Source organism: Lepisosteus platostomus, chromosome 14 (assembly GCF_059453375.1).
Source record: "Lepisosteus platostomus isolate fLepPlt1 chromosome 14, fLepPlt1.hap1, whole genome shotgun sequence".
NCBI classification, from domain to species: Eukaryota; Metazoa; Chordata; class Actinopteri; order Semionotiformes; family Lepisosteidae; genus Lepisosteus; species Lepisosteus platostomus.
The window spans coordinates 34,879,871-34,904,262 of NC_142624.1; the positions used below are offsets into that span (position 1 = coordinate 34,879,871).

Sequence of the window (24,392 nt, forward strand, 5' to 3'; positions counted from 1 at the left end):
AGCAGGTCTGTTCAGAGCTCCTAGACGATGCAACTCTTCAGGAATGCCATGGGAAAAAATCGGCCGGGGGGGGAGGTGAGGATTAGCGCTGGCGGGAGGGGCCTCAGCACCTCACCCTTGCACACTTGGCAGGGGGCAGCTGGCTGGGCGGCAGGGTGAGGTTTGACCCCAAGGGGCAGGATTGCGTTGTACTCCGGACCAGCTCGTTGCCAGCCGGCACCAGGACCGAGCACATGATGGTGTAAAGACTGACGTCTCTGGTCAGCGGGATGATTTTATTCCCTGCCCCCGTGCCCCGGAAAGAATAACTGCCACAGTTTTACAGTTTTCGTGCAAGTAGACGGAAAAATTTGCGAAGCGAGCCGGATGCCAGTTTCTGTGTAGAGAGAAAGACCGAAATCCTTTTTTCTCCATCTGCTGCTGAAACAGTGTTGAACCGGGTTGCCGAGGTAGTACCAGCTGATGTCACTGATGAGATAATACAAGGTGTGCATAATCAAGTGAAAAAGGATGTTGCTTCATTATAAACAGGGTAGTTAAAACTGATTAAAAGGTTTGGATGTGCTGTGTTACTGTGCTGTGTGCGTTAAGCTGTTCTATTGTCAATAGCCTTTTATGAAAGGTGCTACATTAAAACAGTGAGTTGGCAGTGGCTGGTGAGAATGATGCACGGTCCCCCAAACTACTTTTTATAGAAGGACACTATCCTTCCAAACCCTGTTTATTCTGTATTTAAGGCTATAGTATATTCGTGTTTAGTGATGACGGGGAGTGTGCTCATTGCACACAGCGAAGAAGATACCAGAGCAGTTTGACTAGTGACAGAAGCACCTAGTGTAAGGGCTCCACAGCAGTGTGCCTACTAGGATTTGAACCCACAACCCTCTAGTCCGGATTCCAGAGCCTCGGCCACTACACTGCGCTATAAACCCCGTCCCCCTCATCTCTTGGTCACTTCCTGGACTGCAGTTGTCCAGCTTGTCTGTGCCAGTCACCTGTGCCACTGCAGCACTGCCAGTGAGACAGGCTGGCCCAGTGCACTGAGGGTGGACTCTGAGAGGGATACAGACAGTAGGACTGCAGTTGTCCAGCTTGTCTGTGCCACTGCAGCACTGCCAGTGAGACAGGCTGGCCCAGTGCACTGAGGGTGGACTCTGAGAGGGATACAGACAGTAGGACTGCAGTTGTCCAGCTTGTCTGTGCCACTGCAGCACTGCCAGTGAGACAGGCTGGCCCAGTGCACTGAGGGTGGACTCTGAGAGGGATACAGACAGTAGGACTGCAGTTGTCCAGCTTGTCTGTGCCACTGCAGCACTGTAGCTTGAGCACTGCCAGTGAGATGGGTCGGCCATGAGCATGCAGGGGCCGAAAGGACGCCAGTAACCTAGATCACCACATTGATCCGAACAAATCAAATCAAAGTTTATTTATCAAGTGCACAACAATCCGGCGTGCAGCAGTAGTTGCTGGCAATGCAATGTCTTCATCTGCGAGCTCACAAAAATGACAAGAATCACAAAAACACAAAAATCACAAAATTGAGGTGACATTTTTGAAATTGAATAAAACTCAATGTAAGTAGAGCTGTTATGTGTCCATGGTGTGTGCAATATATACATGTAGTGCAGCTATGCTGAATATAGTGAGAATTGTGTGTCCATGTAGCCATTACAGGTGATTGGTAAAGGAGCTGCAGGTTGGCTGTTTAGCAGTCTTATTGCCTGGAGGTAGAAGCTGTTCCGTAGTCTGTTGGACTTGGACCGAATGCTTTGGTACCGTTTTCCGGACAGTAGGAGGGAAAACAGTTTGTGACTGGGATGACTGGGATGACTGGGGTCCTTGAGAATAGACCTGGCCTTCTTCAGACATCTAGCTGAGTAGATCACCTGGATGCTTGGTAGCTCACAGCCGGCGATGAGCTGCGCTGACTGCACCCCCCTCTGCAGGGCTCTGCGACCCCGGGCCGAGCAGCTCCCACACCAGGCAGTGATGCAGCCAGTCGGGATGCTCTCCATAGCGCACCTGTAGGAGCTGGCCTGGATATGCGAGGGCCTGCCGAACCTCTTCAGCCTGCGGAGAAAGAACAGGCGCTGCCCTGCTGTCTCGACCACGGTGTTTGTTGGCGTGGTGGGTCCAGCTGAAGTCCTCTGAGGTGTGAACCCCCAGGATCTCAAAGCTGGTGACCCTCTCCACTGCAGTCCCTTTGAACTCTTGACACCTTTGTGTTTTAGCTCGAATTTCGGCTGGGGCAGGGGGCCGGCCCTAAAAAAAAAAAAATAAAAAATAAAAGAGCTAAGGATTGTTTATACGAACGGGGAGCTCGTATACAAACCCGAAGCGGACCCGCTTCACAGACACGCAGTGCGGCCCACCCAGTTCGCGCTCCTGAACTGTCGGATCAGTTATGTCGCTGCCCCCCCGATCAGACCCTATCCGTTTCCTCGGAAAAGGGCCGATTTCCTGCCTGGAAGTAAACGCGCAAGGCCGACTGTCCGTCAGCCCCCTTTTGAGTGTCCGAGCCGGCGCAGGCGCTGCCTCCACCCCTCGGTGTGGCCCGCTTCCCGGACCACTCAGAGAAGTAACACTCGCTTCTCCCACACCGTCCCTCCCTCCCCCCGGCCGCCGCTATCGGGTTTTCGCGAGGAGCCGGGGCACACGGAACCGAACCGGGTTTATTTTCGGAAGCAGTCGTGGCTGGGAGGGACTGTGGCAGATTTTTTTGTGTGTTGTTTCTTTCTTTTAGGAGAGTCCCGTGATGCGCTGCAAAGTAGTGTTCATTTCTCGCCTTCTCGCGGTAAGGGGACGTTTTGGAGAAGTAGCAGCCTCTGTTCTCGGAGCTTTTGGGGTGTTTGTCTTTTAAGGGTCGGGACTGACGTGGCACGCACAGCAGCAAAAGGCAAGGTTTTGTTGTGCAGAAGTTTCAGTTCTGTCGAGCGTACTTGGAAAAACCCTCCTCCTCCTCCTAAAAAAAAAAAAAAGATTGTCGACTCCCCGGGCTCTTTACCATCGCTCCCGGTGCTAAGACGGAGGTGGGCCCCCCCGCTCTCGCCTCTCGGACGCCCGCAGCTCGGATTCCGCCGCCGGCGCTGGTGATGGAGAGGTCAGCCCGCTAGGCTCGGCGAAGGGGACCCGTCGCGCCGCCATGGGCTGCGGGCTCAGGAAGCTGGAGGAGCCGGAGGACAGCAGCCCCGGCAAGATCTACTCATCCCTGAAGAGACCGCAGGTGGAGACCCGCACGGACAGCGCGTACGAGTACGTGCTGCTGGACTTCAGCCTGGAAGGTAGGGGCGGCTCTCCGAGAGCCGGACGCCGACCGCAGCTCATGGCTTATTGCTGGGTGGGTGGGTGGATGGGGGGTAATTCTGATTCTTTTGACCGCAAACAAACAAACTTTCTCTGCTCATTCAAACTCCGTCGTTTTGTCCTGTTGCGATCATGTAAAGCCGTGCGCTTCCGTGTGGACTGGTCTCTCACGGTGTGGTTTCGGGAGTCGAAGATCCTGTTAGCTAAGTGATCACCGGGTAATTCTGTCCTGAAAGAGACGCCAGTCTAGTTCTCCTTTTTTGGGAAAGAAAAAAAAACTCCAGGAACGACGATTGACTGCGTTTCATTTCCTGTTTTTTTTTTTTACTGTGGTCTTTTTCTCGGCACCCAGCGCTTACTAACGCGACAGGAATGATGGCAGCAGACCGCTCGCGCAGTCTCGCCCTCTCCCCGGGGTTCCCCGCTCGGCGCGAGCACCGGCAGAGGGGTCGGTGTGTGGTGAGGAGGGGGGGGGAGGGCAGGGAGAGACGGTGGGACTGGGGGGGCTGCAGAGGAAACATGCCCTCTTTTATCGGGCAGCGACGGAGCAGACAGCCTTCTCCTAGAACCCAGAAATAGGTCAGCTGAGGTTGTGTGCGTGCGGCTTTCCCGCAGAGAGAGAGAGATCACACTGATGGGACCACACACACACACACACACCCGGTGATGTGCACAGGCCTCTCGCACACGAGTACGGTACCCTGTTCTGTTCGGGAAGAGATTGAGTTTGGACCCCCAGGGCTGCAGCTGCACACGTGCCGCCCCCAGTCCTCTCCGGGAGAGGGACAAGAGGACAAGGCCGGCCGCGGAGAAGCCACCGAGTTGTGCAGCTTGAAATCAAGGGCCAAGATCTCCTCCAGGGAGGTGTCGCAGTCCTGGCCGTTATCGGAGGGGAGAAATCGATACCTGACCCGTCACACACACAGGCCTGTCCCGGATAGTATTTCCTCCACACGAGGGGGAGCTCAGCCCCCCAGCGGGACTGAATACTGGCTCCACAGGCCTGTGGTTCCCAGGCGATGGTGCTCTGGGCTGAGCATTTCCACTGTGGGGCAGAGGGCAGCAGCAGGTGTGGTAACAAAGACCTCTTGCGTTTATATAGCGCCTTTCACCTCAAAGATTCTCTCTTGTGCACCTCTTGTACTGACTCTGAAAGTGGCTCTTCATACGCACCCTGGACTTCCTGGGTTTCCTGAGAACACTGATATCTGGCCTGTTCGGTACTTGGTTATTGATCCCAGGATTTCATCCAGATCCTGGTTCCTTGAGAGACGCCCGGCTTGTTCCACTCTCCCGCCACCCTTTGGGTAAAGGAGCGCCTCCTGTTCTCAGTTCTCGGTGCGCTGCCATGCCCTTGCAGTCTCGCAGCACGAAGAGGAACAGCAGACGCTGGGCCTCCTGGGCTGTGTGGTCAAGGTCAGCCTGCGTTCTGCACCACTGGGGTTAGTGAGAAGACGAGGGTTGGGGGTTACAGTTAAGGCTGGGTCGCGGGGCGCATTAGCAGAAAGAGGGTCTATAAAAGTAACGTGTGGAAGTGAGTGTGAGGAGCTGGAGAAAGAGACGGCACAGCCAAGCTATATCAAACTCACTCGCAGTAACAGCAGGTTGGCAAAATGAGGTGTCCTGTTCATTTTCTTGAGTCCACATAGAGATATCATTGAATTTCTTCTAGACAGCAATACAGCATGAAGCAGAATGGGGACGTGTTGCCATTTACTGTAGCTCCTTAAATCTTCGGGCTAAATGAGTACGATACTCATCACTGACCACACCTGGCTTGTCTGGCAGGTGTGCTGTCCACTGTGTCCCCTGCTCTTCTGTGGGCAGGCTAAGGGGGCTTGTGTCTGAGCACAGCGGCTCGCAGAGCAATTCTGTGGGCTTCCTGTCCCAGGAATATATCCCTCTGGTCCTTCCTGGTCTCTTCTTTTGTTTCATGTTCCCTCCCGAGAGACACAACAGCGATTTAGAAGAAAAAAATGGAATTGGTCCTAGCGGACGACGGGCTGAATTTTTAATCGGCCTGCTGATGTGGACGGTGCAGAAACTCTCGGGGCTGGTGGGGTGCGGGGAGATGCAGTTACCCTGGAGATCAGTCTAGATAAAGGAAAATAAAGCTAGAAATGCACGACCCCTACAGCCTGTGTCACCGCTGCCCAGCGGGCGAGGGGACAGAGGGCTCATCCGCTGGGTGGTGTCTGCTGGATGTACGAGACCTGTGTGCTGTCAGAATAATCCTGAGCTCTAAAGGACGTTGCTGGGATGATCCAAGGGGTCAGTGAAATTACAGCCTGCCTCGCTGATCGTCCTGCTAGCTGCACGAAGCCCACTTCTGCTTTCTGATGCCCTGAATTGTTAGGAGGAAATAAATCCTCATACATGCCAGACAGAGAGATCACCCACCTGCGAGACAGACAGATGTGGGTTCGTGAGAGAAGTGAAATACACAGAATATTTTTCTTCGCCTCTGAGCCTTTGAAGTCGGAGGGCACCACAGGGCCACATGTGCCACTGAGTTGTAATCCGCAGATGTTAATCCCAGTGTGGGGATTAAGGTTCCCATCAGTGAATCCGTTTTCCTCTCCTTTCAATAAATGAATCCCCGAGGAGAGGGAAAGCCCAGGCAGGTTCGGAGCCCGCCGACGCAGGATGTTAACCCCCGCGGTGCTGGGATACGGGAACCTGCTCCCCCAGACCTCCTGCTCGGATCCTTTTGCCTTGCGATCTTTTCCCCGTCTCGAAAGTCCAGGCGTCTCCTGGGCCGGCGTGGTCCGCTCGGCCGGCACCGGGCCACCGAGCCCATGCCCGATAAACTAGAATCCGGATCGGACCCTGCGGCCTCCGGGCCGGGCAGCGTGAGGGCAGGGGGAGAGAGGAGAGGCGCGCTGCTGAGATCTCCTTGCGAATTGCACCTCGGGGCTCCGGGGGGCAGAAAGAGGGGGCAGAAAAGGGCATTTTGCCGAGGCACATGGGCTGTGGAAACCAGCCAGGGTGCAGGGGGGGGCTCTACGGTATGGTATGGAAATACTTTACTGTCTGGTTTCTCAGTCGGCTGTTTCACATCCAAGCAGCTATGTTTTACACACACTTACAAAAAGCCTGCAATCAGTACAAGTAAAAACAAATATAAGATTAGATCCACCCACAGATGGTCATTAAACAGCACTCGCACAGTCACCCCGAGCCCCTGTAACTGCGCAGCACCCCTTCATAACCACTGCCTGCAGGCGCCCATCAGGCGGTGCTGCTTTACCGCCGTTCCATCATTTCTGATGAGATTTTTCTTCCTCTCCCGCACTGCCCCTCACCTCCTCCTCCTCCCCCCCCGGCTGTGTGCGCGCTGCGGCCCGAGAGGGGTTAAGGAGAGCCGGTGTTCCTGGGCTGCCCCTCCGCCGTGCTGTTTGTCCTCGGGAGGCTGCGCGACGGCGGGGCTGTTTTTGTCGCGGGAGCTGGCGTGAGAGGGGGCGAGTTTCGGGGTGTCTCGGTGTGAAGGGGGCAGCGTGCCAGCCTGTGTGTATGAAACAGCAGCTCCTTTGTGGGCACAGGAAGCCACAGGCGCTCTGGTATGTGGGGGTGGGGGTGGGGTGGGCATGAGTCCTGCTGCCGGGGGGGGGAGGGAACCACGCTGTGGCCGGGAGGCTGTTGCTAGGACATCCACAGCTCACACAGAGGGGAAAAACAGGTTACTTGCAGATCATTTACTGATGTACTCCTCTCTGCTCCTTTCCCTCTGGTTCTCCTCTCTTCTCTCTCACTCCTCCTTTCCCTCTCCCCCCTGCTCCTCTCCTTCTGTCACTCCTCTTCTCTCTCACTCCTCCTTTCCCTCTCTCCCCTGCTCCTCTCCTTCTGTTACTCCTCTCCCCTGCTCCTCTCCTTCTGTCACTCCTCTCCTCTCTCCCTCATCTCCTTTTCCTCTATCCCCTGCTCCTCTCCTTCTGTCACTCCCCTCCTCCTCTCCCTGTCTCTCCTCTGCTCCTCTCCCTGTCTCTCCCCTCCTCCTCTCCCTGTCTCTCCTTTGCTCCTCTCCTTCTGTCGCTCCTCTCCCTGTCTCTCCCCTCCTCCTCTCCCTGTCTCTCCTCTGCTCCTCTCCTTCTGTCGCTCCTCTCCTCTCTCCCTCCTCCTCTCCCTGTCTCTCCTCTGCTCCTCTCCCTCTCTCCCCTCCTCCTCTCCCTGTCTCTCCTCTGCTCCTCTCCTTCTGTCGCTCCTCTCCCTCTCTCCCCTCCTCCTCTCCCTGTCTCTCCTCTGCTCCTCTCCTTCTGTCGCTCCTCTCCCTCTCTCCCCTCCTCCTCTCCCTGTCTCTCCTCTGCTCCTCTCCTTCTGTCGCTCCTCTCCCTCTCTCCCCTCCTCCTCTCCCTGTCTCTCCTCTGCTCCTCTCCTTCTGTCACTCCTCTCCTCTCCCTCTCTCCCCTCCTCCTCTCCCTGTCTCTCTCCCAGGCTCCAGCCGTCCCTCAGTGCAGTGTTTGAGTTCTCTGTGTGAGCTACCCGGTGCCCTGCAGCCCCACTACAGAGAGGGGTTCCACCTGGCTGCGCTGCACCCCATCATCCTGTCTGTGGGGCGCTCCCGGCCCCTGCCCCTCAGCCTGCTGTACCGGGCCGTGCTGGCGCGCCCCCATACCAGGTAACCCCCCTGTCAGTCACCGCCGCCTGTGTGTGCAGCTACAGCACAACACCGTGCTTAACACGGAGCTGGCACAAACACCACAGTGATATCCTGCAGGACCTGACAGAGATGCTCATACAGAAAGGTAATGCTTAGTATTGGACACGGGGCACAGAATGTTAGACAGACAGAGGTGAGGTCTCAGCGGGTGTTTCATTTTAACGTGTCGGGGATCTGCCGATTAGTGACGATCTGCGATCTGTAGTGCTGTACTGGAAAGCGCCGAGTCACAGAGAAGCATTCTCCATTCCTCCTCCCCCCTTCCCTCTCTGTGCTCCCCAATCCCTGTCCCTCTCCCAGCAAGCAGGCCGGCCCCCGGGCTACCGGCGCCCCCCAGCTGCTGGTGGAGGAGTGGCCCCTGCCTGGAGACGCCCTGACCAGCGACAGCGTGACGGAGCTCATCGACAGGGTCAGTGACCGGGGCCGGACTGTGGTGCCCGTAGGCGCCGGGCACTTTCGCTCCCGAATGTGCAGAAAGAGGGGGGGGGGGAACGTCGATTGACGTGACGCACTTCAAACTGTTCCGGTGCGAGTCGAGCGAGCATCACTTCGATACTCCTGGTTTCTAGAACAGCCGCTGGAGAGCGTCGGATTATTGATCTGGAGCGCCTAGAGCTGATCACAAGCATGTTGTTCCGGCTCGTGTTTCCCTGCCTCGTAGGCCCTAGGCGCTGTGCCTGATGGGAGATCCCGCGTGCGCCTCCTGACCGGCGCGTGTCTCCCTCCCTCCCCGCAGGTGAACCGCAGCGCCCGGCTCGGGGTGCGCTTCCTGGGCTCCGTGCTGCAGCAGGGAGGAGGCGGGGGGCGCAGCTGTAACGGGGGGGCCTCGAGTCCCCGGGGGGGCAGCAGGAGCCCCGCCCACGCCCGGCTGGGCGAGGGGGGGCTGGAGGAGGATGGCCCAGCCTGCAGCCAGGGTGAGTGAGGAAAAAGTAACACTGCGGAGTTCGCAGTGTTGATGTTAAAACAGCGCAGAGTTCAGCGTCAGCATCATCCATCCAGCATCGGCGAGCAGCCCTGCGCCCATCCCAGCACGAGCGGGAGGTTTCTGGGTGAAAATCCATGTACCTGTGGGGGGGAACCTGCAGACTCCACACAGAAGGAGCCCCAGTCCCAAATCGCACCCAAGATGCAAGAACTTGGTCTGCTCTCCCACACCTGCATAACTTTGGAAAACACAATAGCATAATATATCCATACATATGTCAAGGTGTAGCAAATAGCAGAGACAGGGGATGGATATATGGCACCTTGCTCACAGTCAGGATCCCAGAGCCTCACGGTGTCCTGTTTCAGATGAGCCAGCTCACTGACCCCAGCAGGCTGCTGTGGGTCACCCAGGTCAGGCTGCGCTCCAGTGGAGGCTGAAGACAGCCCCCTCCTGTGTAATAAGTGCTGTACATGCGTCATGGTTAACATGACACCTCCCTTCCTTCACTCTCTCTCTTGGCTCGTCTCTGCTTCCTTCTCAGATCTGCGGCTGCTGGTTTTGTTCCACTCCTGGGCCCCCGGCTTGGGCTCGCCACCTGCCCTGCCCTGCTCCTACCACCAGGGGGCGCTGTCCATGCGGGTGTCCCGCAAGGGCCAGACGGTCAGTGCACTGGAGGCTGACTGGCTTGAGCTGACCGCTGCCTACTACCGCAAGGGCTGGTCCTTGGTGGACTCCTTCGTGTACTGGGACACCCCAAGAGGTGACGGTCCAATCGCATTTGCCACTGCCCCAGTGCCCATAGCGTCAGACACCTTGTTCACAAGCCCATCTAGCCCTGACCCAGAGAAACATGCAGACTCCACACAGGGGGCACCCCATTGTGGAATCGGGAACTGGAACCCGGGACTCAAATGCTTGGAGGCAGCAGAGCTAAATGTCACACTAGCTGCTGCCCTGTGAAGCTAAACATACAGTATCGTGAAATCATTGCTCGCTGTCAGCAGCCAGGGAGAAGTGGGGAGGCTGCTGTGTCTGTTTCCTGCCTCTGTCTCCCTCTCCTCTCTGTATCCTGCGCCTTTCGTCTTGCTTCTGTTGCTTCTCTGTGCCCCCGTTTCACACTCCGCCCACCCAGCCCTCTTTCCCTCTCCCCCCTCTCCTCCTCCTACCCCACCCCAGCCTGCTCCCTGCTCTCTTCCCCTCCTGTTACTAATTATATCGCCCCAGCCAGCCCCAGTGACCTCACTTCCTGTTTAGAGCTGCCATTGGCGCTGGCTCATAGGGGTCGTGCCCACAGAGAGCCAGGAAACACGAGGAGGAATCACAGACGCACAGAATTACATACAGCGTGGTGAAAAAGATGTGGAATTGTGTGTTAGTCAAATGAGGTCAGTTTTATCTATATTAGGACATGGGGAAGACTAGGTGAAGGTCAAATACGTCTTAGTAGGTTAATCCATTAAAATCGAAAGGGGGTATACTTACTTTATCACCACATTGTAGATGTGCAGACACACCAGGAGAGGCACAGATGAGGTGGCGCAGATCCTGGCACACACACACATGCCGACAGTTGTACGACAAGGTACAGAGACACACACACACACACACACACACACACACACACACCCCAGGAGAGGCACTGGGACAGCTGTGCTGCTGCAGTAAGTTGCAGCTCAGTGCTGTCAAGCGGTTAACAAGTGCGCTGTTGTCGCGTGTCAGGAGAGCCTGTGCCACGCTCGCTGGAGGGGCTGTTTGTGTACGAGGAGCCGGGCCCCAGCCTCACGCCCCCAGTGGCCAACGACACCATCGTGGTGGAGCAGTGGACGGTCATCGAGGTGAGTCACTGGAGAGCTCCTTCACCACCACCTGTCACATCTCTTTCCTCTTGCAAATCCAACAAACCACAGCCTTGTCTGTGTGAGACGGGCTCCTGCACATGTCTCTGTGTTGAATTCTCCTGCCCAGGGGTCAGAGGTGAAGGCAGACTATGGGCCCCTGATCCACACGCTGGCAGAGTTCGGCTGGCTGCTCACCTGTGTGCTGCCCACTCCCATCATCCGGCACGACAGGTATGGATCCTCCGGACTGCAGGTCCCAATGCCCTTGCCAAGAGCAGCTCACTCTGCACCCGGCTCACACTGCGCGCACAGACAGCGGCTCACACTGCGCGCACAGACAGCGGCTCACACTGCGCCCAGCTCACACTGCGCGCACAGACAGCGGCTCACTCTGCACCCAGCTCACACTGCGCGCACAGACAGCGGCTCACACTGCGCCCAGCTCACACTGCGCGCACAGACAGCGGCTCACACTGCGCGCACAGACAGCGGCTCACACTGCGCGCACAGACAGCGGCTCACACTGCGCGCACAGACAGCGGCTCACACTGCGCGCACAGACAGCGGCTCACACTGCGCCCAGCTCACACTGCGCGCACAGACAGCGGCTCACACTGCGCGCACAGACAGCGGCTCACACTGCGCGCACAGACAGCGGCTCACACTGCGCCCAGCTCACACTGCGCGCACAGACAGCGGCTCACACTGCGCGCACAGACAGCGGCTCACACTGCGCGCACAGACAGCGGCTCACACTGCACCCAGCTCACACTGCGCCCAGCTCACACTGCGCGCACAGACAGCGGCTCACACTGCGCGCACAGACAGCGGCTCACACTGCGCCCAGCTCACACTGCGCGCACAGACAGCGGCTCACACTGCGCGCACAGACAGCGGCTCACACTGCGCCCAGCTCACACTGCGCGCACAGACAGCGGCTCACACTGCGCGCACAGACAGCGGCTCACACTGCGCCCATTATGACGCACTCCATACAACATGTCGTGTTGTTGCAGTGAGGGGAACCTGGCTACCAAGCAGGTGGTCTTCCTGCAGAGACCCGTCAGGTGCTCCGAGCCCCCTCCACGGCGGCCCCAGGTACGAGCCAGACATCAACCCAGTGGTAAAGTAAACATCAGTCGGGTCAGTGGGGGGTGGAGGGGAACAGATACAATAAATCTGCAATAGAGGACTAAAGCGCTTCAGATAATCAGAAGACAGGTTGTAGTGGATTGGATTGGAACAGTTCGCATTAGGAATCACTGGCATTAGAAATAGACTCGTGTGAATAGCTTTCATCTGATCTTGGGAAGAGTTTCTAGAATGGTATGTAGGAAGGTAAAGGATTAAATGCAGTTTCAGTACAGCCCAGCTGGAAACTACAAGGGAGGGAGAGAGCAGGACAGTGCACAGCCAATCACAAAGCCCAACTCCGGTGGCGCACTATAGGCGATACTGCCATCTACTGGCTGTTCCAGATATTGCTGCTGGAAAATAGTGGGGAAAAAAACCTGTTTTATTTTACTGACCTCTTCCCTCCCTCTCAGGCCGGCTCTCCCTGCAGCGAGGCGTCTGCCCAGCCGATGAGCCCCGGAGACGGGGCGCTGCAGGCGGAGGACCTCTCTCCCTGCTCCGGAGTCACAGGAGGATTCCCGGGGTTCGGAGGGGGTTACCCCAGTGTCCTCACGGAGCTGGAAGAAGGGGGCTTCGAGCAGGACGAGGGGGTGGCGCAGGTAACCTGTATGTGACCCCTCCCCCACCCACCCTCTTCTTCCTCCCCCCCCAACACGAACGTGCTGACAGATGGAGACACCCCGGGAGCCCCCAGTCCCTCGCCTGTGCCCCATGCTGTCACCCGCAGTACAGGCAGGGGGCGCTCTCCGGAGGGTTAGCCTGCCGGGACTGACCTGCACGATGTCGGCACGGCATTTTCGGAGGGGGCGGCGGCAGCCGTGATGCTGAAGTGCGTCTGGAAGAGCAGGTCGTTCAAAGGTTCCCTCCAGCGGCGCTAAGGAAAGAGGAGAAGGTGCACAGCCTGCCTGACACTCACACGGACGCACAGAGGAGCTGTGCTTTCCTCTGGCCGTGAAGCGATCGCCCGCGGCGCACAGCTCCCCGCGAGATCCGCCCAGGGGACAGGCAGCTTTCACTGTCCTCGTTACAATGTCCAGCGTTTAAGCAGGTAATGAGTTCAATTATGCCCTTAGGAGCTCAGAAGGAACAAAATGACGAAGACCCCGGAGTCGGACCTAGATACTGGGTGGGAGTGTGTGTGATCACTGTAGTCTTCCTCAGCTGTGCCCCACACCCCCCCTGCCGTGGGGTCAGGGCACCTCAACTCTGATCGGTGTGACCCCACTTTGTTTAACCCTGTTTGTAATTAGTACCCCAGACTGCCCCTGCCTTGGGGCCTTGGGGCCGGAGCTACCCGGCTTCACTGAGTGTGACCCCACTTTGTTTAACCCTGTTTGTAATTAGTACCCCAGACTGCCCCTGCCTTGGGGCCTAGGGGCCGGAGCTCCCCGGCTTCACTGAGTGTGACCCCACTTTGTTTAACCCTGTTTGTAGTTAGTGTAGGGGTATCGGCACACTCCTACTTGTTACAGAGAGAAGTGGAAGAGGTCGGGGGCAGCTGTGCTGAACTGTGCGGGTGATTTCAGAAAGACTCCCCATGCCGCCCCCTGCCCAGTTATGATCCCCAGTTACTTCCTCAACCAGCTTTATTTTAAAAGTCTTCTAAAACTGGGCACCTGGCACACCTGGTTTGCACGCAGAGCACATCACGAATGAAGGAGAGACACTTTGTTCCCGGCGCCTTCTTCCATCCTAGGCCATCAGGCTGTCGATTGTAGGAGGACTTGGCTTCAGGAACATGGCTGGGTACTGTTATTGTTCTGCACCTGAACCACGTCTTCATCCACAGGCACAGTCCCTGAGTCCTCACCTCCTGGGTGTGTGTTCCACGCACACGCACACGCACACGCGCACACACACACACACACTCACATTTCCTGGAGCCACAGCCCACACTCGCCGCCTCTGTGGACAGATAAGACCTGCAGACGTTCTCTCTCATGGGCATACAGACAAGGAGAAGCTACGCAGGTGGGCACGCTCTCTCCCTCTCTGCTGAGCCCTGACTCTCTGTGTTCCCCCCCCCACCCTGAAGAGGCCTCTCGGGGCGCACAGCTGGACTAGAGCTGGGGCACCACGTGTGTTCTTAACACACCACACGCAGCAATGACCCTTCGGCTTCCTGAAGAAATGGACATTTAAACTGACAGTCATGGAGACCTTCTGTTTACAGAATCTTTTACTGGGAGAAAGGAAGAGGATGCAGTGCAAAATCCTGAATACATTGTATGATTAGAAATAAGATGCTGGACAAGGTATTGTAATTTTCTGTTTTTTTTATACTCCACAAATGCATGGGACCGGTGTTTTTCAAACGGACCATCATTGAGCAGTATTAAGGACCTGATGCATCAGTATTGTAACTTTTAATTGCTGTAACATATATGTTTATTCCAAGTGATGTTTTTTTCTAATTTGTCATTTTTAATAAACTTTTTAGCCCTTTAAATTTGATCTGGTGTATCCTTTTCTTGAAAGGGGGTTTGATACAGTTAGAACAGGCACTGGGAGAGAGAGAGGGAGGCAGTGTGGGCTAGTGGTTAGAGCTGAGGCACTGGGAGAGAGAGGGAGGCAGTGTGGGCTAGTGGTTAGAGCTGAGGCACTGGGAGAGAGAGAGGGGGAGACAGTGTGGGCTAGTGGTTAGAGCTGAGGCACTGGGAGAGAGAGAGGGAGGCAGTGTGGGCTAGTGGTTAGAGCTGAGGCACTGGGAGAGAGAGAGGGAGGCAGTGTGGGCTAGTGGTTAGAGCTGAGGCACTGGGAGAGAGGGAGGGAGGCAGTGTGGGCTAGTGGTTAGAGCTGAGGCACTGGGAGAGAGAGAGGGAGGCAGTGTGGGCTAGTGGTTAGAGCTGAGGCACTGGGAGAGAGAGAGGGAGGCAGTGTGGGCTAGTGGTTAGAGCTGAGGCACTGGGAGAGAGAGAGGGAGGCAGTGTGGGCTAGTGGTTAGAGCTGAGGCACTGGGAGAGAGAGAGGGAGGCAGTGTGGGCTAGTGGTTAGAGCTGAGGCACTGGGAGAGAGAGAGGGAGGCAGTGTGGGCTAGTGGTTAGAGCTGAGGCACTGGGAGAGAGAGGGGGAGGCAGTGTGGGCTAGTGATTAGAGCTGAGGCACTGGGAGAGAGAGAGGGAGGCAGTGTGGGCTAGTGGTTAGAGTTGAGGCACTGGGAGAGAGAGAGGGAGGCAGTGTGGACTAGTGGTGAGAGCTGAGGCACTGGGAGAGAGAGAGGGAGGCAGTGTGGGCTAGTGGTTAGAGCTGAGGCACTGGGAGAGAGAGAGGGAGGCAGTGTGGGCTAGTGGTTAGAGCTGAGGCACTGGGAGAGAGAGAGGGAGGCAGTGTGGGCTAGTGGTTAGAGCTGAGGCACTGGGAGAGAGGGAGGGAGGCAGTGTGGGCTAGTGGTTAGAGCTGAGGCACTGGGAGAGAGAGAGGGAGGCAGTGTGGGCTAGTGGTTAGAGCTGAGGCACTGGGAGAGAGAGAGGGAGGCAGTGTGGGCTAGTGGTTAGAGCTGAGGCACTGGGAGAGAGAGAGGGAGGCAGTGTGGGCTAGTGGTTAGAGCTGAGGCACTGGGAGAGAGAGAGGGAGGCAGTGTGGGCTAGTGGTTAGAGCTGAGGCACTGGGAGAGAGAGAGGGAGGCAGTGTGGGCTAGTGGTTAGAGCTGAGGCACTGGGAGAGAGAGGGGGAGGCAGTGTGGGCTAGTGATTAGAGCTGAGGCACTGGGAGAGAGAGAGGGAGGCAGTGTGGGCTAGTGGTGAGAGCTGAGGCACTGGGAGAGAGAGAGGGAGGCAGTGTGGGCTAGTGGTGAGAGCTGAGGCACTGGGAGAGAGAGAGAGGGAGGCAGTGTGGGCTAGTGGTGAGAGCTGAGGCACTGGGAGAGAGAGAGAGGGAGGCAGTGTGGGCTAGTGGTGAGAGCTGAGGCACTGGGAGAGAGAGAGGGAGGCAGTGTGGGCTAGTGGTGAGAGCTGAGGCACTGGGAGAGAGGGAGGGAGGCAGTGTGGGCTAGTGGTTAGAGCTGAGGCACTGGGAGAGAGAGAGGGAGGCAGTGTGGGCTAGTGGTTAGAGCTGAGGCACTGGGAGAGAGAGAGGGAGGCAGTGTGGGCTAGTGGTGAGAGCTGAGGCACTGGGAGAGAGAGAGGGAGGCAGTGTGGGCTAGTGGTTAGGGCTGAGGCACTGGGAGAGAGAGAGGGAGGCAGTGTGGGCTAGTGGTTAGAGCTGAGGCACTGGGAGAGAGAGAGGGAGGCAGTGTGGGCTAGTGGTTAGAGCTGAGGCACTGGGAGAGAGAGGGGGAGGCAGTGTGGGCTAGTGATTAGAGCTGAGGCACTGGGAGAGAGAGAGGGAGGCAGTGTGGGCTAGTGGTGAGAGCTGAGGCACTGGGAGAGAGAGAGGGAGGCAGTGTGGGCTAGTGGTGAGAGCTGAGGCACTGGGAGAGAGAGAGAGGGAGGCAGTGTGGGCTAGTGGTGAGAGCTGAGGCACTGGGAGAGAGAGAGAGGGAGGCAGTGTGGGCTAGTGGTGAGAGCTGAGGCACTGGGAGAGAGAGAGGGAGGCAGTGTGGGCTAGTGGTGAGAGCTGAGGCACTGGGAGAGAGGGAGGGAGGCAGTGTGGGCTAGTGGTTAGAGCTGAGGCACTGGGAGAGAGAGAGGGAGGCAGTGTGGGCTAGTGGTTAGAGCTGAGGCACTGGGAGAGAGAGAGGGAGGCAGTGTGGGCTAGTGGTGAGAGCTGAGGCACTGGGAGAGAGAGAGGGAGGCAGTGTGGGCTAGTGGTTAGGGCTGAGAGGGAGACTGAATTTGAGAGGCAAAAAAAAAGAATGGGGAAATAAATGTGGAAAATCATAAAGGTACAGGCGAAACCATTAGGCTCATCACATTGTCAGCATATCAATCCCAGAGCCTCAGTAGCAGTCCTTGAACTGCTGCCTCAGTCTGGGTGGTATGGGTGGGGTATTTGTTCCTCATTACCATTAACACTTTGCAAAAAAGGTCCTCTTCCCAATCCTACATTGGGTGGCTTTTAGTTTCTGTTAATCCAGACTTCTGTGTTCTGCATGCCATCTCCCAGCTCTCCCACAATTTGTCCACAGCTAGATCACATCACTCCAAGCTTTTCTGTCACAATGACATAGAAAAGCCTCCTGTTCTCCAGTTCAATTCAGTCACCAGGACAAAATTCAGGGTAACTCATTCCTTTTTTATTAACAGATATATAATGATAAAATAACAACAATAATAAACTTTTAGTTCATTAAAAAAAAAAATTAAAATCCATCAAAACAGCCCCAACAATCAGGGTGGTGTTTACACAGAGCCTCTTGAACACAATGAGAATAACTTATAATGCAGAAAGTCAGGAATTCATCGCGTCTCCCCGCAGTCAGAGAGACAGAGGAGGGAGGACAGAGAGAGAGAACAGGAATCGAACCCAGAGCCGGGGGAAAAGCTACAGGGAGGACAGCGTCTGTCTGCCTGGGCGAGTGTCTTGTCTGCCTGCAGGTGTGTGTTTAGTGTGCCAGCCGCGCCCCCCCGCCCTCACGCCTCACTCTCTCCAGAGGCGGCGCTCTGCACCTCCTCCTCCAGGATGGGCACGATCAGGTTGTCCTTCGACATCAGGTTGTACTTCATCACGAAGCGCGTGAACCGGTGGCACAGGAACGTCTCGTTCTACACTCCAAGCGGGGAGAGAAAAAAGAAAAGCAGAGTCAGAACCTCTTAACATCTAAAGCACAGTGCGACACTAGGAGATGAGTTTGTGGACCTGCTGGATGACCTCTATACCCAGAAAAGTGCCAAAAATCTCTATTTCCAATTGCATTTCTTGACACAGTAACTGAATAGCATGTCTGCAATGGTAGTAGGGTTTTTGCGTCGGCTTCTGTGTGAAACGGAAGCATCTATTCTAACGACTGATTCTGCAAGGGCAACGGGACCGTCGTCAGTCCCTCCTCACCTCGTACTTGTCGAAGATCTGGCGGTGGTGGAAGTAGGCGTGGGAGAATATCCTGTAGATCCGTCTGCACACGGAGCCCAGCTTCGCTACCGAGGACTCCTTAATGCTCACCCTGCACAGACAGACAGATCTTAGCCAGCTGAGCACTGTGCAGACGTCCGTGTGGACAGCAGGAGTGTGATGTCGCTGGGTACGTCAGTGTGGACCAGCAGGAGTGTGATGTCGCTGGGTGCGTCAGTGTGGACCAGCAGGAGTGTGATGTCGCTGGGTGCGTCAGTGTGGACCAGCAGGAGTGTGATGCCGCTGTGGACGTCAGTGTGGACTAGCAGGATAGTGATGTCGCTGGGTGCGTCAGTGTGGACCAGCAGGAGTGTGATGCCGCTGTGGACGTCAGTGTGGACCAGCAGGAGTGTGATGCCGCTGTGGACGTCAGTGTGGACCAGCAGGAGTGTGATGCCGCTGGGTGCGTCAGTGTGGACTAGAAGGAGTGTGATGCCGCTGTGGATGTCAGTGTGGACTAGCAGGATAGTGATGTCGCTGGGTGCGTCAGTGTGGACCAGCAGGAGTGTGATGCCGCTGTGGACGTCAGTGTGGACCAGCAGGAGTGTGATGCCGCTGTGGACGTCAGTGTGGACTAGCAGGAATGTGATGCCGCTGTGGACGTCAGTGTGGACTAGCAGGAATGTGATGCCGCTGTGGACGTCAGTGTGGACCAGCAGGAGTGTGATGCCGCTGTGGACGTCAGTGTGGACCAGCAGGAGTGTGATGCCGCTGTGGACGTCAGTGTGGACCAGCAGGAGTGTGACGCCGCTGTGGACGTCAGTGTGGATCAGCAGGAGTGTGACGCCGCTGTGGACGTCAGTGTGGATCAGCAGGAGTGTGACGCCGCTGTGGACGTCAGTGTGGATCAGCAGGAGTGTGACGCCGCTGTGGACGTCAGTGTGGATCAGCAGGAGTGTGACGCCGCTGTGGACGTCAGTGCACTATGTGAGGGAGGACGTCAGCGGATGCAAGGACTCACCGGCTGGGGAAATACTTGTTGCTGTTTAACAGGCAGGCGGCTCCATCCAGCGTGTGCCTGGTGTAGTCAATGGCCGGACACTGAAAAACAGTCCATGACATGACAGGTCAGCACTGACACACGTCACCACCAGGTCATGCAATAAGAAACTCATCTGATCATCGGGAGCTGGACAGCTTACTGGACAGAGCTCAGGACGACCGGCTGGGGGCATCGACGCACGTGCGCACAAGAGAGCAGTGAGGCTGTGTCAGTTTCGTCAACTACAGAAAATCTCGTTTCAGTTAGGAACCAGGAACTGAGACCTGAAAACGAGAATCCTGGAGGAATTCCTGTCCGTTCCTGAACCTTCGCCTCAGCCACTTGACGTCTCGAGCCACGTCCCAGAAAACACTTCCCAAACTACCGTCCCATGGAGACGTCCTCGTGCGGTTATTAAACACGCACAGATGAAACCCCATAATCCACTCCGTGTCCAGGCAGCTAAATCCCTCGCTTTGCCCGGGCCTCAGGTGGGCAAAGCCGGCACAGTGGAGCAGGGAAGCTGGCGGCCCGGCAACCTCACCTCTTTGGGGGTCTTGTGAGCGGCACACAGGAAGATCCACTGCTCTGTGGCCGTCATCTGGGTGCAGGTGTCCGGGTGGCACTCACTCTGCGGGGGGGGAGAGAGCGCAGGTGAGCACACACAAGCGCAGGGAGTCACTGAACACACACCACGGGGGACAGAGACAGACACGGGCGTGCATGGGCGCACAGTACCTGCAGTTTGACAGCCAGCCCGTTCAGCTCCAGGCAGAACTGCCTGAAACGCAGAGAACCACAATTAGCTTGGGGAGGCGTGCCTTTGTGTCGGTGTTTGTGTCTGCACAAGGGGTGTGTGTGTGCGCGCGTTACCTGAGGTGTTCGTATTTCCACACACCCTCATCCTGTCCCTCGGGAGGCTCTAGGATCTTGTCGATGTTGGAGCAGTCCGAACGGATATTCTGCTGGATATACTGGGAGAGGGAGGAGGGGTGGACAAGGGGTGGGGGAGAGACAGGATAAGGAAAAAAGGGAGGGAGAGAGAGGGAAAATGAAGGGAGGGGAGAGAAGGAACGAGAAGAATTCCAGCAGTGCCATCTTCACCCTTCCTTTTCCAGCTCCTGCTCAAGGCCTCAACAGTAACAATCAAGGCTCTCGGAGGAGACCTTGTCGTTGAATTGAAGTCTTTTTAATTCTTCACAGTAACAACAGAGCACCCCCATCCCCATCCTTCACTTCCCTGTCCGTACTTCTATTATATTCTCACAGTCCACCCAATCAAATTCAAATCCAAAGCTCTATCACCATGACTGATGACTTACACTGCCACCACAGCAATAACAGTTAGCAAAGATGTTCAAACATTTAGAACACGAACATACTACTATCTGGGAGGCTCACTCTCTGGCTCTCAGGCTGTGACAGGAGATCACATACTAGGCTGCAATTCTATTTAGTTCCCTACCTCAGTGGGATTGATAACTGACCCAATTCCAGCAAGTGTGGGAATTCTGGGATTGATTAGGTATATTTTTAGGAAATCCCGGAGTATTTCTCACAGTGCAGTAGAAAGTGGATCTCTGGCTCCGCTTCTTCCTGCTGGCATTGGAAGCAGAGCCTGTCCTCTCTCAGTCACCATGTTGCCCAGTGTCTGTGTCCAGGCTCTGGGCACTAAGCCTGTCCTCTCTGGACAGTCAGGTCTGCCTGTGTCAAGTGTCTTTAACCAGACTGTGGTCACTGAGCCTGTCCTCTCTGGACAGTCAGGTCTGCCTGTGTCCAGGGTCTATAACCAGACTGTGGTCACTGAGCCTGTCCTCTCTGGAGAGTCAGGTCTGCCTGTGTCCAGTCTCTTTAACCAGACTGTGGTCACTGAACCTGTCGTCTCTGGACAGTCCTGTCTGTCTGTGTACCCCAGTGTCAATGGCCAGGGTGTGGACATTGTGCCTGTACTTTGTCATACCCTGGTCAGATAATCAGCCAAAGTATGTGTCTTTCTAGGGCCTGGCAGCATTTCGGTGTGAGCTGTGTTTAGGTAGGGTCGCGTGCTTTGTGCTGCAATGTGGTTGAGTCTGATTTGTGCTGGTTTAGCAGGACCGGCTGGTGTTTATGTGGTTCAGGGCCTCCCCACCCCATCACCCTACCTGCTGTACGGCCAGTGTGCTGTCCATCTCCTCGAAAGACTCATCAGGCCAGTTATAAAAGTCCTGCAGAGACAGACAGACAGACAGACAGACCACAGGGGGCTGAGTCAACTGCTTTCAAACGCCGCACAAGTACAAGCAAGACCGAGCAGCCCCGACGCACAACAAAGCCCAGCTCTGTGTCAGAGTCGACTGGCGACAGGGCCGTCTGCTGTCGGTGTCGGTCACGGAATACAGGCTCAATGCAGAGTCTGAGAGAGAGAAAAACGATCCAGTCACCGGTCAAGACTCACGCGTTGCCAAGTGTTTAAGTGGCAGCATGGGGGAGGCGGTGGGGACACGAGTACCGCAAACAGCTGGGAATTGAACACACACAATAAAAACAACCCGCTGGGCAGTCAAGGGCTGGGTTTAAACCCTGTACTGGGGAACACACCCCCGGCCCGCAACCCGGAGACGAGTCGCTGCTACTGGACTCCCGCACACACAGGTCCGACACCCGCCGTCCCTCACAGCTCAGCACCGTGCACGAAGCACCGCCGGGCCCGCTTACACACACAAGAAGGGACCAAACACCGCGAAGGGGCAGCGTCTTTCCGCGGCAGCGCCGACAGGGAGATCTCTTCACTGTTGTTGCCTGGCACACACGACAGGCCCGACCCGTCCTGCGGACCTCTGCGCTCAACACCGCCCCCTCCCCGCCGCCCGAACCGCGGCGCACGACACCCACTCTGCGTGCGCCCTCTCTCCGCCCGGCTCGGTCCGGTCCGGCGGCTCGGACCCTCACCTGCGCCTTCGTCCCTGGCCGGTTCCTCCTCAGCACTGCTGCGCCCTCCGCCATGACCATCTCGCCGCAATCCCCGGATGCAGCCCCCGCACCGCTGCAGTGCCGCTTCCTTCCGCTAGGGGCTCCCTCGCCGCCGCACAGGCGCGTCAAAAGACTCCGATTCCCAGAACTCCCACCCCCGCCAGAATCGCAACAACTCCCAGTCCTACTGGGAGAGGGAGGAGGGAACATAGTTGAACTGCCCGCCCAGTATGTGATCTCCTGTCACAGCCTGAGGAACAGTGAGCCTGTCTCCCACTATTCAATTCAAGGTGTTCTATTAGCGTGGCCGATGGGTACAATCAGTGTTGCCAAAGCAAATAAAAATCCACATGAAACAAAACAGAAAATAAAAGCAAAATAAAATCTACAGACATATTACAGACATTTACAAAAAAGACATAACATCATATATTTACATATACTGTAAACATATGGAGCATTTTTGAGAGACAGGCTCACTGTTCCTCAGGCTGGGACAGGAGATCACATACTGGGCTGCCAGTTCAATTGAGCTCCCTCCTCCCTCCCCCAGTAGGATTGGGACCCGTTGTGATTCTGGCAGGTGTGTTAATCTGGGATTAGATATCTGAATTTAGGGAAGAATGTTTCTCTAATCCGAGAGTAATGCTAATGCTCCAGATTTGTATTTAAATGTCTTAGGATGCGTCTATACTGTAAATGTCTGAAGATTTCATATTGATTGTATTTGTATTGCTTTGGCAATAATGATTGATTAATTGTTCATGCCACTAAAGCTTCTCCAATTGAATTGAAATTGATACCGAAGGGACACTAAGAGGATGGTGAATCTACATGCTGACAGTGACCCACAATTACACTGTGGTACTACACACGATAAATGCAACTAATGTATATTTGAACAAAAATAGATAACTTGGCATGAAGTGACAACTGCTGCAGTGTTAAACGTGTACAAAGGTAATAAATAATAATAATCCTTACACTTCTATAGCGCTTTTCTGGAGACTCCACTCAGAGCGCTTTACAGGTCATAGGGACTCTCCTCCACCCCCACCAGTGTGCAGCCCCACCTGGATGATGCACCAGTACTCTCCCCACACACCAGCTCTCAGTGGGGAGGAGAACAGAGTGATGAAACCAGTTCAGAGATGGGGATTATTAGGAGGGCATGATGGGTAAAGGCCAGGGGAAATTTGTTCAGGACACTGTGGATAACTACTCACCCAACACTCATCTAAAGGACAGCGCCTTTTTACAATATAGTGTCTCCTTCACTATACTGAGGCATTAGGACCCACACAGACCACAGGGTGAGCACTCCCTGCTGGTCTCACTAAACTCTCTTCCAACACCATCCTCAACTTTCCCAGGAGGTCTCCCATCCTGGTACTGGCCAGGCTCACAGCTGCTGAGCTTCAGTGGGCTGCCAGCTGTGAGCTGCAGGGTGATATGAATCAGTGCCGTTATCAAGCAGACAGCCAACAGAATGCCAATATTGATCTGATTTTGCATAGAGGAGGATGCGACTAGGTTTTAAACGATGGAAAATCAGTCATGAAGTCCACAGTGCTAACAGATGAACTTCGAACAGCTGACAAGGCGATTTGTTTCGGCTGCGGTTCACTGGAGACGAGCTCAGCGCCGCCTGCACGGGTCCCACGGTAGGATTTTGTATGACATCAGCGGGTGAAGGCACGCGCTAAAGGGGTGACGTCATCGGCGCGGAGCCGTTGACGGCGTCATCTGAATAAATCCCCCACAGTGCACCTCGCTCGGAGCCGGAGAAGAGTTTTAAGAGAAATAAATATCTTACAAATCAAGCAATTTTTCTTAATTTAAAACACTTTCCTCTGACTGATGTACCAGCTGACTATGCGCACAGTCTAAAAGAAAAGGTGAATTTGAAGCCCTGACCGGGCGAGACGCTTGTGATGAGGGGCCTCTTCCTGCCCACGAGTTTCTCGATAACACTCTGGTTTCTCTTCAGATCGTATAAATCTTTCGCCTTTTACTAAAGATTTCCGTGGAGAGGAACAATATGAGTTTCAACCAATTTTTTGATCGCCCTGCCTCACGGCGGGGCTTCTCAGCTGTGTTAAAAATAAGATATGAACATAATGAAGGGAACTTTATATTATATTATCAAAAGCACACATCTGGGTTTTAGCTCAAGCAAAAGTTCTTGCATCTCATGATTATGGGGTTAAATATGATTTAATACTTATATATTGCACCTGCGCAGGGTGTATCCCAACTTGTGCCTGGCCCTTGCCAGGAGAGATCGTGGCTGCCCCATCACTAGAGAAAGGATGGACCATGATTTCTGACCTCTCTCTCACCTGTCCACGTTTGTGAGGATATTGTCTGTGCGGCACGCCCTGCCTTCATCAACGGGCACTTTGAGGATTTTAAAGTTGAACTCGGGCCTTTCTGAAATCGCTGTGGCTGCCCAGCTCCCCTGCGGCCAGGCTGTGAAGGGAGAAGCTCAGCTGTTTTTTTAAGTGCAGACAGAAGAGGCCAGAGGTACAGTTGTACAAGGTGTGGTGAACACCCTGGGAGCAAGCAGGCCGCTTTGTGACAGCTGCGCTTAAAGGCGCCGAGGAAGAATGT

At 55.5% G+C, this 24,392-nt stretch overlaps 2 protein-coding genes and 1 non-coding gene across 3 annotated transcripts; 2 read left to right on the top strand and 1 right to left on the bottom strand.

The window, feature by feature from the left end:
- Positions 1-1,915: 1,915 nt before the first annotated feature.
- Positions 1,916-14,309, top strand: rftn2 (raftlin family member 2). Its single transcript, XM_088605860.1, has 9 exons — positions 1,916-3,281; positions 7,735-7,918; positions 8,261-8,369; positions 8,697-8,874; positions 9,430-9,648; positions 10,608-10,723; positions 10,854-10,957; positions 11,743-11,824; positions 12,274-14,309. The coding sequence occupies exons 1-9, from the start codon at positions 3,143-3,145 to the stop codon at positions 12,472-12,474; spliced, it is 1,332 nt and encodes a 443-aa protein (XP_088461986.1). The 5' UTR covers positions 1,916-3,142; the 3' UTR covers positions 12,475-14,309.
- Positions 14,310-17,011: 2,702 nt separating this feature from the next.
- mob4 (MOB family member 4, phocein) lies at positions 17,012-21,910 on the bottom strand. Its single transcript, XM_088605861.1, has 8 exons — positions 21,759-21,910; positions 20,972-21,034; positions 19,704-19,804; positions 19,569-19,611; positions 19,375-19,461; positions 18,810-18,889; positions 17,789-17,900; positions 17,012-17,502 (listed from the first exon to the last, which is right to left on the bottom strand). The coding sequence occupies exons 1-8, from the start codon at positions 21,816-21,818 to the stop codon at positions 17,371-17,373; spliced, it is 678 nt and encodes a 225-aa protein (XP_088461987.1). The 5' UTR covers positions 21,819-21,910; the 3' UTR covers positions 17,012-17,370.
- Positions 21,911-23,749: 1,839 nt separating this feature from the next.
- On the top strand, positions 23,750-23,866 carry LOC148649329 (U5 spliceosomal RNA). The gene has a single exon (XR_015926573.1). It is a non-coding gene; the product is annotated as a U5 spliceosomal RNA (small nuclear RNA).
- The last annotated feature ends 526 nt before the right edge of the window (positions 23,867-24,392 follow it).